The 15,296-nt window shown below is 41.4% G+C and overlaps 1 protein-coding gene across 1 annotated transcript in view; it reads right to left on the minus strand.

The window, feature by feature from the left end:
- The window catches only part of CNOT3 (CCR4-NOT transcription complex subunit 3), a gene marked incomplete at its 5' end in the record, with an annotated part of 216,828 nt that overhangs the window by 122,804 nt on the left and 78,728 nt on the right, over positions 1-15,296 (minus strand). Inside the window, one exon of the mRNA XM_018572047.1 lies at positions 4,765-4,898. Within this exon, the coding sequence (XP_018427549.1) occupies positions 4,765-4,898 (134 nt within the window). The remainder of the gene's footprint in view (positions 1-4,764; positions 4,899-15,296) is intronic.

The raw sequence follows: 15,296 nt of genomic DNA on the forward strand, positions 1-15,296 counted from the left end.
CCAATAGCCCCCTTGCCCCTCCAGGTCCGGAAGTATCTTTCCCACTCCAGACACATTGTGTGTGGTAAGTACCGGGCGCCTACTCTGTGGGGGGCTCTCAACCTGCTGGGTTAATTGCCTAATCTCTTTATATATTAATTGTACAATTTGATTTTGGATGTATGTTACTGATATACTATGCAAAAAGGAGTAATTGTATGTCTAATTTCCATTGCTAGATTAGCTCTTGTTGGTCCCCTGAAGAAGCTTGTTGCAAAACGCGTCGGGCCCCAGACCTGATAGTCCTCCAGTAATTGGATGTGTTTTTAATAAGAATATTTAGAACAATGGATGTATAATAAGACATATTTGGTTGATGTTTTGCATATCTTGGGCATTTGTGTTCACAAGTTGTATTGGTGGTATTGTTAATTCACATCTACTGAACACACTATTTTATTCTATGTACAATACATTTTGATATCATTTTTTACCCATGGGTATGGGTCTCATACCTCTCTTTAAAACCCCTACTTTCTTGCAGTGTACCTTTTTTCTCTAAAAGCTAAAAGTGGTCACCTGGCATACAATGTCACTGTCACACTTAGTGACAGCGACATACTTTGATCATCACTGTCATGAGGGGATTAAAAAAAAAAAAAACCCTTTAGGGTGAAAAACAAATATGCAGCTCAGCTGCAGATTTTCATTGTAAGGGGTTAATTTTTATATAAATGATAATATAGAAATATATCATTTTTGTTACATTTATTTTATTTATCTTTTATACTTTATTTTAACTAGGGATGCACCGATATATCGGCCGAAAATGGCACTTTTGGCTAAATGCCGAAAGTGCCATTTTTCTGCCGATACAGCAGTGCATCCCTTTCTTTCCTCCCCGCTGTTTGCTGCTCTGTGTCCCAGCGGGGAGGAGAGAAACTGTGACAGCCGGCCGAGCGCTGCGGGAGGAGAGCCATGTGAGCGGCCGGCGTCTCTCCTCCCACACCGCGTTGCCGACTGACAGTCCGGCAGAGCGCTGTGTGGGCGGAGACAGCCCGTGCTGTCACAGGAGGCTGAGCTCTCCTCCCCGCACCGTTTGCTCAGCCTCCTGTGACAGCTGTCAGAAAGGAGACGAGTGCAAACACTCAGCGATCACTGAGTGTCTGTACATAATTGAGGACATAGTATGGTTGCTATAGCCTCTACATCACCTCCTGTTCATTCATAGTTGTGGTTATAGTAAACATACTATCCCCAAGTTATGAATGAACAGGAACACTCACTATAGAGGATTCCTGTTTATTTATAACAGGGGCTGCAGAAAAAGAGATTGAGGACTCCGTGTCCTCAAAAGTCTTGCGAGGGTTGTAAAGTGTATGGCCACCTTTAGACAGTCAGTGTCTCAGAAGTATAGATGAACAGAGGTTCACCAACCTGTGAAAAGCTGCATCTAAAAATTGTCAAACAATTTCAGAATAATGCCCCTCAACTTAAAATTGCAAAGACTTGAAATATATCATCATCTACAGTACATATCATCAAAAGATTTCAAGAATCAGGAGAAATCTCTGTGGAAATATACACTGAGTGGCCAGATTATTATGACCACCCAATCAGTACTTCACGAGATGACTTCGTTGAGCCGCCTCGTGACTCCACGAGATGTTGAAAGGTGATGCGAGGAATCTGACACTGCACTTTTGCCCTTCTGTTGTCTTGTACCAGTCTTGCCACTCTCCGTTCTGCCCTAACATTGAGTAGTCGCTGACGGCCACAATTCGCACGTTCAGACCCAGATTGGCGGCTGACAGTCCAGTCTTTAAACACTTTAACAACAGCTGCTCTTGAACATTTAACGAATTCTGCTGTTTTGCTGATACTCGCTCCATGGCTCGCGCCAACAATCATCCCACGTTCAAAGGCTGTTAAATCGCGTTGTTTACCCATATCTTCAGAAAAAAATTACTTCTACTGTCGTGGTAAACCTGCTTCCCTATTTATAATGGTCTGGCCCTCTAGCAACTTCAGCGCGAAATTATAGCTAATTTGTCTACAAACGTCAGGTGGTCATAATAAACTGGCCACTCAGTGTATATTGGGATGCCTGTGATCTTCGGGCCCTCAGACGACACTGCATTAAAAACAGGCATTATTCTGTGATGGACATCACTGCATGGGCTCAGGAATACTTCCAAAAATCACAGTCTGTGAACACAGTTCGCCGTGCCATCCAAAAAATGAAAGTTAAAGCTCTATCATGCAAACAAGTAGTTATATCTGAACATGATCCAGAAATGCCGCCGTCTTCGCTGGACCAAAGGTCAGTTAAAATAGTCTGTCTCAAAGTGGAAAACTGTAATGTTATCAGATGAATTGAAATTTTAAATTCTTTTTGGCAACCATGGGTGCTGCCTCCTCCAGACTAAAGAGGAGAGGGACCTTCTGGTTTGTTATCATTGCTTAGTTTAAAAGCCTACATTTCTGATGGTATGGGGATGTATTAGTGTGCATGGAATGGGCAGGTTTCACACCGTGAAAGGCAACATCAATGCTGAAAGATACATCCAGGTTTTAGACTAGCATAAGCTCCCATCCAGACAATCTCTTTTTTTTAAGGAAGGCCTTGCTTATTTCATCAGGACAATGCTAAAACACATATTACAACTATGTCAATAGCATGGTTTCGTAGGAGATGAGTCCGGCCGCTTAACTGGCCTGCCTGTAGTCCAGACCTTTCACGAGTTGAAATATTTGGGGCACCGATAAACTTAAAAATATGACACTGAAGACCCAGGATGAGCAGGTCGAATCCTATATCATGCAAGAATGGGACAATCTTCCTCTCCCAAAACTCCAGCAACGGGTCCTCTCAGATACCAGACATTTACAGAGTATAGTAAAAGAGGAGGGTATGCTACACCGTGGTGAACATGGCCCTGTCCCAACATTTTTTGAGACCTGTTGCTGATAATTTTAAAAAAATACCCTTTTTTTCTTAAAATGGTCCATTTTCTCAGTTTAAACATTTGCTATGTTTTCTATTGTAAATAAAATATGGGTTTATGAGATTTGCAAATCATTGCATTGTTTTTATGTAGATTTTACACAGTGTCCCATTTTTTTTGGAATTGGGGTTGTATTAGAAAAGGAGAAGGTGGTCATTTTGCCCCTTCCACTGACCTCCTGCATTGAGGCAGGAGTACATTCCAATTACCAGTGGCTTTGCTAAGGACAGTGTCCAAAAAGGCCACATCCCTCAAAGGACAACAGGGTCACATGTTCCTTGGAATTATCACTGGCATTCCAGGCATGTAGCCAAAGCTCCCTACACGTGACTGGACATCAGCCCCATGCGAGAAACAACCTTAGATTCTTGTACCAGAACATCACAGTTGAAATGCAAGGTTCCAGACATTTGCTCCAAATGTTCAATTAAATGAAAGTTCACTCTGGTGATGTTAGGGTCCTCTTTTAGGGAATTAGGTTCCATCCACAGAGGGCTTTCTGGCATTCCTGCTGCAAGAACCTACAGATTCTTGCAGCGGGAATTCCAGGTGTCCCATTCAGATGCAGCCGCTGTACCCATTTAAGTATATGACAGGGTGACAGTGGCCGCATCTCTCAGCAGCAGAAGACATGTTGTACCGCACAGCAGAGAACAACTGGGCCCAATGGGAGGCAAGGCCTCATGTACTCACAAATTCTAGCAGCTGGTGCAGAAGGTTGCATGCAAGCAGAGAAGACCAAGTCACTGTAGTCAGGCAGTGGAAAGAGACCAAATAAACCATGTGTTGCCTTAGAAGCAGCGGGATAGTGCTTTCTCTAGGTTGAATGGCCGAAGGAGCAGGCTTAAAACTCCACCTAGCAGATGATGTCAGTGTTCAATTCCTTCAACATTAACAGTTACTGCAGCAGTAATTTTGAAACTTCTCCAATGTTACCAACTGTAGGGTAGCTCCTTTTGCTTCAGCCTGAATTGTCTTACTCACTACGCAAGTCTTCAGAGACTGGGTCACACGAAAGGCTGTGCAACAGCTCTGGATCCCGAACACACCCTGCAGCTAACACAGTACACAGGTCAGGAAAGTGCTACAATGCAAAGGCCAATACCCTTAGGCTACTTTCCAGGCTAACCCCACAGCCTTCGGTCCAGCGTGGTCCAGGTACAGCCTGGAAAGATATTACCGAGTCTACCCCTAAACCGCATATCTGCTATGTAGAGACTAGCTGAGGAAAAGACAAAGCCTAACCACTAAGGATACTAGCAAAAGACTGAGGCATGCTGAGTAGAGGAGGGGTTATAATGGGGAATGCTCTTCAAGAGTCCAATTTCCCTCTATGCAGCAGTATAACCCAACTGTAACAATTTCTAAATTCCTGTGTCCCTCAAAAAAAAAAAAAAAATTCATCAGGCTTTTTTCCTGTAACAGCCATACCGAATGACAAATCATTAGGCATATATGACAACTTGTAAACAGCCCATTAGCTAACCATTGGTATGCAATGATAACTAAGATTTGTGTATTTCAGGAATATCGAATAAAATGTAATGCCAAAAACATGCATTTCTCTCTCATTTCCATGACCTCAGTACATTTTTTTTTTTTTTAAACACACTACCACACACTTCACTTAACACGCATGATGTACAGAAATGCGGATTTGGCATTGGATCAACTAAGCTTGAGGAGCAACATAATCCAACTCTAACACATGGGTGCAGATGTTGTTTAAGACATTTCTGTATTTTTTAATGAAAAGGTAAATCCATTAGAAACTTACTGTCGTGCAATTTGCAGGACTTGGTGGAATAGGAGAGCTTGATGTCGTGGAGGTGGGAGTACTACTAGACTGATTGAAGATCTCATCTTCCATGTGACTGTGACTCGGTGGGGAAGTAGCTGCCAGTGCCTGTGCTGGAAAAGAAGAACAAAGGTTTGATGAGAATATGCTTTATAAATCTTGGTAATATGACCAATGACATCAAAGCAATGCTTTGACATAATTTTACTGAATAGGGTTTTAAAATGTGTGCAATGTTACAACATATTGACAAAACTAATAGGTGATGTCATTAAGATGTGCAATCATGTCCTTTGAACCACTCTGCATGCACACCCAAATGCTTCATTTAGGCCTCTTGACTGGAAATTCTTTAACATATCTACAGTGTGGAAAATATTTATTTGATCCCCTGCAGATTTTGTAAGTTTGCCCACTTACAAAGAAATGAAAGGTCTATAATTTTTTTTTTTTTATTACAGGTGTATTTTAAATGATAGAGACAAAATATCAACCAAAAATACAGAAAAAACACATGATACAAAAGTTATAAATTGAGTTGCAGTTCAGTGAGTAAAATAAGTATTTGATCCTCAAACAAAACATGACTTGGTACTGGTGGAGAAACCCTTGTTGGCAAGCACAGAGGTGAGACATTTCTTGTAGTTGGTTACCAGGTTTGCACACATCTCAGGAGGGATTTTGGTCCACTCTTCTTTACCTGGTGTGGAGGGTTATTTTTTTACTAGATAATGAAAAAAGTACCGTAAATTTCAAACAAAAATGTTTTTCCCCTACGTTATGTTCTAAAATATCTATTCTTACCCATATTTTTGGTAAAATATAAAGATGTGGTCACGTTAGGGAAATTGACACCAAACATGTCAAGCCTTAAAATTGTGTGCGCCCGCAAAAATCGACAACACTGAAAACTGGCCATAGGCGACGCTTAAAATGATCATCAGTTTAGTGTTATCAGTAATTATTGGCCCTAAAATTATTGCTCACACTCAATGGATTAAAGATTGACAATGAAATGAAGTATGAATTTTGCATGATCTATATATAATAATATACAAGCCATTTAGGGATCCGATAATCATGTATGCACAATAACACTGATTTTAACTTTCATTATGAAAATATTTTTTATGAATTTAATACATTTATATGATTTTCTAATCTTCTGAGTCCTCGTTTTTAAAAAAACCCCAGCACAACTCTTGTTGTAAATATGTATGTAAATGATAACGAACAAAAACATACCTCCAAGACGACCACTGCCTTGCTAAAGAAGCTGAGGATAAAGGTGATGGACTGGCCAAGCATGTCTCCAGACCTAAGCCCTATTGAGCATCTGTGGGGCATCCTCAAACTGAAGGTAGAGGAGCGCAAGGTCTCTAACATCCACCAGCTCTGTGATGTTGTCATGGAGGAGTGGAAGAGGACTCCAGTGGCAACCTGTGTTAAGGCAGTGCTGGGAAATAATGGTGGACACACAATATATTGACACTTTGGGCCCAATTTGGACATTTTCACTTAGGGGTGTACTCACTTTTGTTGCCAGCAGTTTAGACATTAATGGCTGCGTGTTGAGTTTTTTTTGAGGGGACAGCAAATGTACACTGATATACAAGCTGTACACTCACTAAGATGTCTAAAAAGACAAAACGGAGTATTGTAGTATGCAATGATACCTTTCTTATTGGACTAACAAAGTATATAAAAGACAAGCTTTCGAGAGTTAACCTCTCTTCTTCAGGTCAGGAGCAATACTAATCAACACTCCAACGTTTGGAGTGATCTTTCTGAGAGAAGTGATGTCCTACTGGGGTGCAATATTCATTTTCTTTGTGGTTCTTGATCCCAGAAGAGGAACGGACACAGAATGGCGCAGTACAATGCAAAAAACCCAGCTGCAAACTTTGCCAACATATATGTGACAAGAATACAGCGAGTCACAACAACAAAATGTACACCATTAAACACCTCTGGGCCGGCCGTAGTAAAAAAAACAGCCGGCCCGAGCTCTCTAGATCTGAGCGGGCGTCTTTAGACGTCCGCTCAGACACGCCCCCCCGCGCGCGCCGCTCGCGAGCGGGAAATGGCCGAAATGTAAAAACAGGCAGGGGTGCCTGTTACCATACAAGCGATCCGCCGGCTGTAGAGCCGGCGGATCGCGTGTATGGGCTGCCGATCGGACTGCTAACGTGGTTTATATGATACAGTGTTCAGCATGTGACAAAGGCTGTTAAATTGGTGAAACTGGCCTTAAGCTGCATCTCAGGATGAACCTACAAAGGAGCTCGATCGAGAACCACAAAGAGAATGAATATTGCACCCCAGTAGGACATCACTTCTCCCAGAAAGATCACTCCATTCACAATCTCAATATTAAAGTACTGAAAGGGAATTTTAAAAACTCTCATGAAAGAAAAACATTTGAAATAAAAATGATTTTACATTTCAATTCCATAAAGGAGGGACTTAATGTGGATTCTGGTTTTCTTACACACTACCAGAACTTTTTATGAATATACAGAACATAATATTCATATGTATGTTGTATATATCTGATCTGTTTAGGGTTTATTGGTCATCCTGTTTATTTGTTCTGTGTTCTAGTTATAAGGATACATTCTTTACTGCCAGGTCCAACATTTATGACACCCCTCTCACCCTCCCTCCCTAACAACTTTCTCTTGCTTTAAGTGGTAAACGTGGTCATGTTGATTAGTATTGCTTATGACCTGAAGAAGAGAGGTTAACTCTGGAAAGCTTGTCTTTTATATACTTTGTTAGTCCTATAAGAAAGGTATCATCGCATACTACAATACTCAGTTTTGTTTTTTTATACATCTTCTCTACTGGACTAATACGGCTTACCCATTTACATTACACTAATATATATATATATATATTATATATATTTGTATTGTGTGACAATCCCACTGTAGAATTGGGTGTTATGATCACCCAGGACTCTCAGCCAGAGGGGCTAAAAGGTGTCAGAATGGAAGGGTTTGTCTGGCTTCTGCTTTGGATCCTGGAATTGGGAGATTTCAAAGTGATTCAGAAGGGATTAGATCTCCAGTCCTGGGTCAAGGCTTTAACAGTGACTAGCACCCGATGATTGCACAGCCCTTAAGGAAAGGATGCTGGCTGGGGGAATTAGCTCCTGCTGGGAAATAGGAACAGACCGTGTTCAGGGGTCAGGAGGACTCCCCTAGAAGTCAGAGAGGAGTCAGGTGAGCTCTTGCTGGGATAGGAACGGACGATGTTCAGGAGTCAGGAGGTGTGTGTCCTTGAGGCACATGAAGACAGTCAGGGAGGCTGGGAGAACTGGTGAGGCTACGAGAGCCGTGAGCCTGATAGGCCGCCAGTTTGGGACAGCACTTCCAAGAGGACCAGTGGGTCAGAAGTTGTAATGTATGAAGTGGAAACCAGGAGGCTAAAGTTGTGTTGTTTTGAAGCATTGCATGGATGTTAGGCTGATCAACCCCTGTGAGGGTATCCAAGAAGGATGTATGAACTTTTGTTTGAATAAAAGTGGGCTACCAGGCCCTTAAACAGAAGGTATTGCGAGTGGACTGCATCCTTAAAGCACTCACCATATGTGTTAATATCCCCAAACATCACAATACATACAAACATTTCATTTTGTATAGTTTGGCATAGTGTTATGATATTATCATTAAATGCAATATATTGAAGATTTTGACACCTCTAAGCATATTGTATTTTATTACTGAATTATGCATATTGCTTATTCATTTAGTGATTATCAGTATTTTGTGTACAGGTGGGGTAGTTACAATCCTTCCCTCATTCCTTATCAGCTACTAGGGCAGCACAATAGTTAGGCTGACAAAAGGGAGTACCTCCCCATAAACACATTCCAACAAGGTGACATTCATAGCAGGTGGAACACTTATGACGAGACATAGCAATCCCTTCTGTTTTAGATAGAATGCGGTGACTTGGGGGCAGGACCATGTCAGGTCAATCGGGGCAGGACCATGTCAGCGTTACAGAGGCACCATCTCCTTCTCCTTAGTAGATTGTTCGGTTCTCTGCTGCTCTCCACCCAGTCACATGTGAGTTCAATATCTTACGCTTTTAATAAATAAAATGTTTACACATATTAGACTTTTTTTCATCCGCATCTCCTTTTTGTCTTTGTTTTTATCCAATGAGTGCCCCCCCCAGGAAGTTCATTTAAATAAGAAATCACTTGGACATTTGCAGACTAGTTAAGCTAGAAAAATTAGTCTGGTGCAGCCTCGTAGTCAGCAGCGAGGGGGATCTGAGGTGCAAGTGGACATCACTGACCTGTAGATTGGCACATATTGTATCTCGGCTCCAAGCTGGGAGCTCCACACATATCAGGCTTAATCTCCATGTATTCCCATTTTGGGTTGAATTGATTTCCAGGGATCTACATTCATACAAACAGCTAGTTCTCCCATCGTTGGGGTTGCCTATCCAAGGTGGGATTGGCTTGACATGCGAGTCCTGAGGCCTGCCTCTCCTCTTCAAATAAGCATTATTAGAGTTGCTTCTAAATTGACTTCCTCCTACATCCTTCCTGAAAAAGCGCGGTGAGTGCAAAACGCATAGAAAGGGTGAACCATTCTATCACTATGTTAATTGACCTGGAGCTGAGTGTGTGCTCTAAGGAGGATTATAGTGTGATATCCCGATACAAAGCAACCTTACTTTTTAAAACTCTTTGGTTTTGCCCATCCCAGCCTTGTGCAGGTCTGTAATCTTGTCCCTAATGTCCTTTTTTACAGCTCTTTGGTGGTGAGCCCATGGTGGTGAGGTTTGAATGGAAGAAAGAGATTTTGTGGACAAGTGTCTTTTATATACATAACGAGTTGTCGTTAGGAGCACCTTCTTAAATTGACAGGGCTCATCTGTGTACCACATAGCCAGTCTGTGGGAGCCAGAATTATTGTTGGTTGGTAGGGGATTAAATACTTATTTTACTCACTGAACTGCAACTCAATTTATAACATTTGTATAATTTGTTTTTTTTTCTGGATGTTTGGTTGATATTCTGTCTCCATCATTTAAAATGCACCCATGATAAAAAATTATAGACCTTTCATTTCTTTGTAAGTGGGCAAACTTACAAAATCTGCCTGGGATCAAATAAATATTTTCCACACATTTAAGACACATTACATTTTTTTACATTTTGAGAATTATAGGGGTGTGGTGTCTTTTGTTCTCAGAGGTCCTATATGTAATTTATTAAGTTGTATAAAATTCTACTAACAATCAGAACAGCCAGGGACGGCATTGGAGTGGGTAACTTGGAGGTTATTGCTAGCAACCCTGCAGTTGGAAGGGGAGAAATTAAGATTCGACCTAGCGAATAAACTGGCCGGGTAGAAATCCGTTATTACTATTTAAGATATATTATAGATGATGCAATCAAAAATGTATGAGTATGGGGAGCTATCCCAATAATCATCCGTTATTACTATTTAAGATATATTATAGATGATGCAATCAAAAATGTATGAGTATGGGGAGCTATCCCAATAATCATCCTGATACCCGAAAATTGTGCATCTCCTATAGCAGGGCTCAAAATTTCAAGTCCTGAGCTACTAGCCAGGCCTTAAGAGTTACTCGCCACCAGTTGCCCCACCTAACCCCAACCCTGCCTCGGCCTTAACTCCGCCCCTAAACCCACCCTCTTAAATTATCTTATGAAATTACACTTTTAAATGTTGAAGGCAACCTATAGCATGGTTTGACTCTGACGTGTTACATGAATATTGTTATGTCTTTAACAGACATAACAATATTCATGAAGCAAGAAAACTAGGGATGTCCCGATACCGATGCTAGCATCGGAATCGGGCCCGATGCAAGGCATTTTGACAAGTACTTGTCAAAATGCCCCGATGCCTAGCGCCGAAGCTTGCGCTGTTTTTTTTTACTTACTTACCTCGCCGAAGAGGCACCGCGTGAGGCAACAGGGATCGGCGTGAAACTGTGAGTGAGGGAAGCTGGGACGGGGCTGGCTGTAAATCTATTGCTATAGTGTACTGGGCGTGTGTAATGTATATGTAGTACATATATACAGCACATACCTCCACTACACTCCAGCAATAGAGTTACAATTCTCCGCTAACATGAATAGGTTAAATCATGATCCATAGTACAGAACATTTAGTTGTACTATGGATCATTTAAAGTCACCTGTCCCTTTAAGGAAAAGTATCGTAATTGGTATCGGCAAGTACATGAGGGGAAGTACTTGTACTTGGGCCTGAAAAAGTGGCATCGGGACATCCCTAACGTCAACAATCAAGTCAGAGTCAAACCATGCTATAGGAGATGCGCAATTTTTGGGTATAAGGATGATTATTGCGATGGCTCCCCCTACTCATAAATTTTTGATTAATTTGATTAATAAAATTTGATTAAACAGAAACAAATCAGAACAGCCAAGCTGATACAGGCTACCAAATGTTGTGTCTAGGGAAACATTACAGTTAAAAACTTGAAACGCTGCACAATCTGATCAATCAAATTAAATCAGAGGTTGGGGGGCCCCCTCAAAAACAAGTTCCTGACAGAGCAGCGTCCATCCGTTAATTCCCGCTATATGCTTACTGTGCAGATCCGAGCTGCAGCTGGGAGGGATCCAGACAATATTGTTGGGATCCACCCTGCTGCCTGACAGCTGGCTCTGCCTCTCTAGTGCCCACCCCCTCTCCTGTTTATCCCTCCAATGAGTGCTGGAGGAATAGAAAAAGGGGAGGGGGGAATCCCTGCAGGAAGACTATACGCAAGCAAACAGTTTTTGAACTTGCGTGAAAAAAACAAGGAACGCATGTCACCATATTTGCGATTGCAACATGTACCTCTGTTCTGCAGTTGGCGCACGTCAAGGGACCCTAAAAGGATCAATGGAGATGTACGACAAATGTGCAGGAATGCGTGTCCCGCCACACCCCTGTGTAAATTAAGCCTTAGGTAGCATGCAGGCGGAACCTGTCTTATTTAAACCACCTTCTACAGTCTGGTGTTCTTTGCTATGGAAGTGTGTGGTGTCATCATGCCAAGCTCAAAAGAGCTCTCTAAGGCCCTCAGAAGAAAAGGTTATTTATGCCTAGGAATCTGGCAAGGGATTTGAAAATTTTACCAGTTATTAGAAATCATTCCACTGTAAGGAATATAAATCTACCAGGTATAGATTTCAGACTGCTAATTTGTCAAGGACGGGATGACCCAGCAAATTCAGTTTAAGAAATGACCCTCTGATAATAAAAGTAGTCTTGATAAACCACAAAATTTAATTATGGGATCTGTAGGCAACTCTCCCAACAGTTAGGTGTCAAAGCGGCATCTACAATCGGAAAGATATTGCACCAATCCTTCGTTCAAGAGAGCTGTGCCAGGACTTTGCTGTCCAAAAAGAAAACTGGAGCAAGACTACAGTTTGCCATTAACAGAAACAAACACCAGGTCTACTCAAACTTTGTGCTGTGGTCTAATGAATCAAACCTGCAAGCTAAAACGAAAATCTAAGAGATTCCACCATCTACACTAAACTCCCACTGTGTCCATTGTATTCTGACAGTGGCAAGTGTGCCTCTGTCGGAATACTTGCACAGTGACAGCAGCTGATTGGCTACTGTCACTGATCAGCTGTCCACCTGGCTCCTTTGATTTTCTGATAAAAGGATGCCAACAGGGGCACCCCACTGTGCGAATTTCAGCCAGTTCATCAAGAAGCGGGCAAAATTCGTACATAGTATGACAGTGGTCTCAGAGTACAGGCCCGCGGGCCTATTGCAAGCCAGTACTATGTGACCCGCAGCCAGCTGACAAGTCAGGTACACGGTCACGGACAGTGTACCTGACTTGCAGGTGCAGCTACACGGTCTGCATCTCTATCAGATGCAGACCACAGGACTGCTCCCCGTCACCGCTGGCACTCAGATCCTTTTAGCTGGAGCTCAGTTCTGAGCTCCGGCCGAAAGAAAGGATGGATTAGTGAGGTCTGCAGCAGACCTCACTAATCGCCCACTAGAGCACAAGGGATTGATCGTGCCTCCTCCCTGCAAAAAGGTAAGCAGGAGAGGGGGCTCTGTATTTTATTTTGTGTGTATTTTTTTATGTGTATTATTTTATACGTACAGGGGTAGTATTTTTTGTGTGTATTTTTTAATAGGGCCCATTTTTTATGGGCCTTATTAGGCTCCATTCACACCTGCAAGTTTAGGTGCAATTAGGGATTCCTGCATCAGGGACTTGAGTTTTCCTGCAGCAGGAATGCCTAATCTGACATTTACAAGCGTCAGCGGTCACCTAATAAAGTTAATGATCAGGTGACAGCTGCTGCATGTAAACGCCTGCACACCGCATGTAATATGTGATATGATTACATTTGGTTAGGAATCAATCACGCTCCCTGGACGCATAAATTGTGCATCCAGGGAGAGTTTTCGAACCGCATGGCGTTAACAGTGAGTTGCTGTCACCTGAGCATAAACTTGAATGGGTGACAGCTACTGCTTGTAAACACCAGATTAGGGATTCCTGCTGCAGGAAAATCCCTAATTAAACCTAAACTTACAGGTGTGAATAGGGCCTTATTGTGTGTGTACTGGTGTCCGTAGTACCATAACAGATATAGTCAACTTTAATTTTGAAGTATGATATTTGGGAAGCGGCCCCCACAGGAGAAATTAATTTGTCGAGTGGCCCCCGAGTGAATTAAGTTTGAGACCCCTGGTGCATGACAATTAACTGAGACACTGGTGGGACTTGTATAGCATACTGATGCTCTAGTTTATAGTTTATGCATTTACTAGTGTTTTAGAAAACAAAGAGGGTTTTACACTATATGTGATTTGTTTTTCCCGATTTCATGTAATACCTGGATTGAGATTGGGTTGGTGTTTATTAGACTAAACTGGCTTGAGATGAAGATTCTCCAAAGATTCATTGTGCCACAATTACATTTTGTTGCCTAATATATTAGGACTAATTCACGTTATGGTAATTTATTCATATATTGTGGGTCTTGCATTATTTGTATGTTAAATTTACGGTGCAGATGGTGGTGGTATCGTACAATTTAGATTGTATACACGTTTAAGCGCTACACTTTTTTATTTTTCTAGCAGCCAGGGATTTTTTTTAATTAATTAATTGTACTAAAGGTATTTAAAAGTTCTAAAAAGCATAGAAAATGTATACATTGTTTAGTAGATCTACAACCCTTTGGTGATAAGGGATCATCAATGCTTACATGCCGAGGCCAAATTTAGCAGCATCCATATGTGGTTAATTGAGTATAACTATTAGGTTATTGTTCTTGTTTAGGTGCTTTCTTTGTGAGAGGTACAATGACAACCAAGTTAGTTGTCACTGACCTGTTTGCAAACAGTGTCATGTGATCACTAACATTATACTGGTCACATGATTAGAGACAATGCGGATTAAACCAGAATGCTTTATGAGTAGCTGTCATATGTAAAGCTGTCACCAACCTAGTAGTCAGCAAACGTGCAAGCTTCTAGTTCTGGATGGGGACATTGATAAATGTATTCTGAGCAGGAGCATCATGCAGAGGAATGTTTAACCACTTTAAGTCCGCGGTGTTAAACCCCCTTCCCATCCAGGCCATTTTTTAGTATTCAGCGCTGCGGTACTTTGACTGACATGTATTCCGTCATGCAACGCTGTACTGAAATCAATTTTATACCATTTTTTATGGACAGATTGAGCTTTTTTTTGGTGGTATTTAATCACCACTGCAGTTTTAATTTTATTCTATTATAAGAAAATATTACCGAAATAAAAAAAAAAAACGGTTTCCCCTATATTAACCAGTTGACATCCGCGGTGTTAAACCCCCTTCCCATCCAGGCCATTTTTCAGTATTCAGCGCTGCGGTACTTTGACTGACATTTATTCCGTCATGCAGCGCTGTACTGAAATGAATTTTATACCCTTTTTTGGGGACAGATAGAGCTTTCTTTTGGTGGTATTTATTCACCACTGGGGTTTTTATTTTTTTACTATATTAAGGAAAAATCACCGAAATAAAAATAAAAAAACAGTTTCCCCTATATTAAATGATAAAACATTTATTATTACCCAATTTTTTGGTAAAATATAAAAGACGGGGTCACGTAAAACATTTATTTTCACCCAATTTTTTGGTAAAATATAAAAGACGGGGTCGGGTAAAAAGACACCAAACATGTCAAGCCTTAAAATTGCATGCGCGCAAAACCTCAAAAAAACGATAATACTCTAATTTGCCCATAGGCGACGCTTTAAAAGCTTTTACTGCTCATCAGTTTAGTGTCATCAGTGATTGATGGCAGTAAAAATTATTGCTCTCACTGCGACGTTCGCGGCGATATGTAACATGTGTAGCGCAATTGTAATTTTTGCGCGCTAGGGCACTGGACGCGTATTTACGTTTATAGGCGCGTAAACGTGGGGGTGGGGGAGTTAAACATTTTGGGGGGTTTTTTCCCATTTTTTTT

This window comes from Nanorana parkeri, unplaced genomic scaffold, assembly GCF_000935625.1.
Source record: "Nanorana parkeri isolate BGI_ZX_2015 unplaced genomic scaffold, ASM93562v1 scaffold1915, whole genome shotgun sequence".
Classification (NCBI taxonomy): domain Eukaryota; kingdom Metazoa; phylum Chordata; class Amphibia; order Anura; family Dicroglossidae; genus Nanorana; species Nanorana parkeri.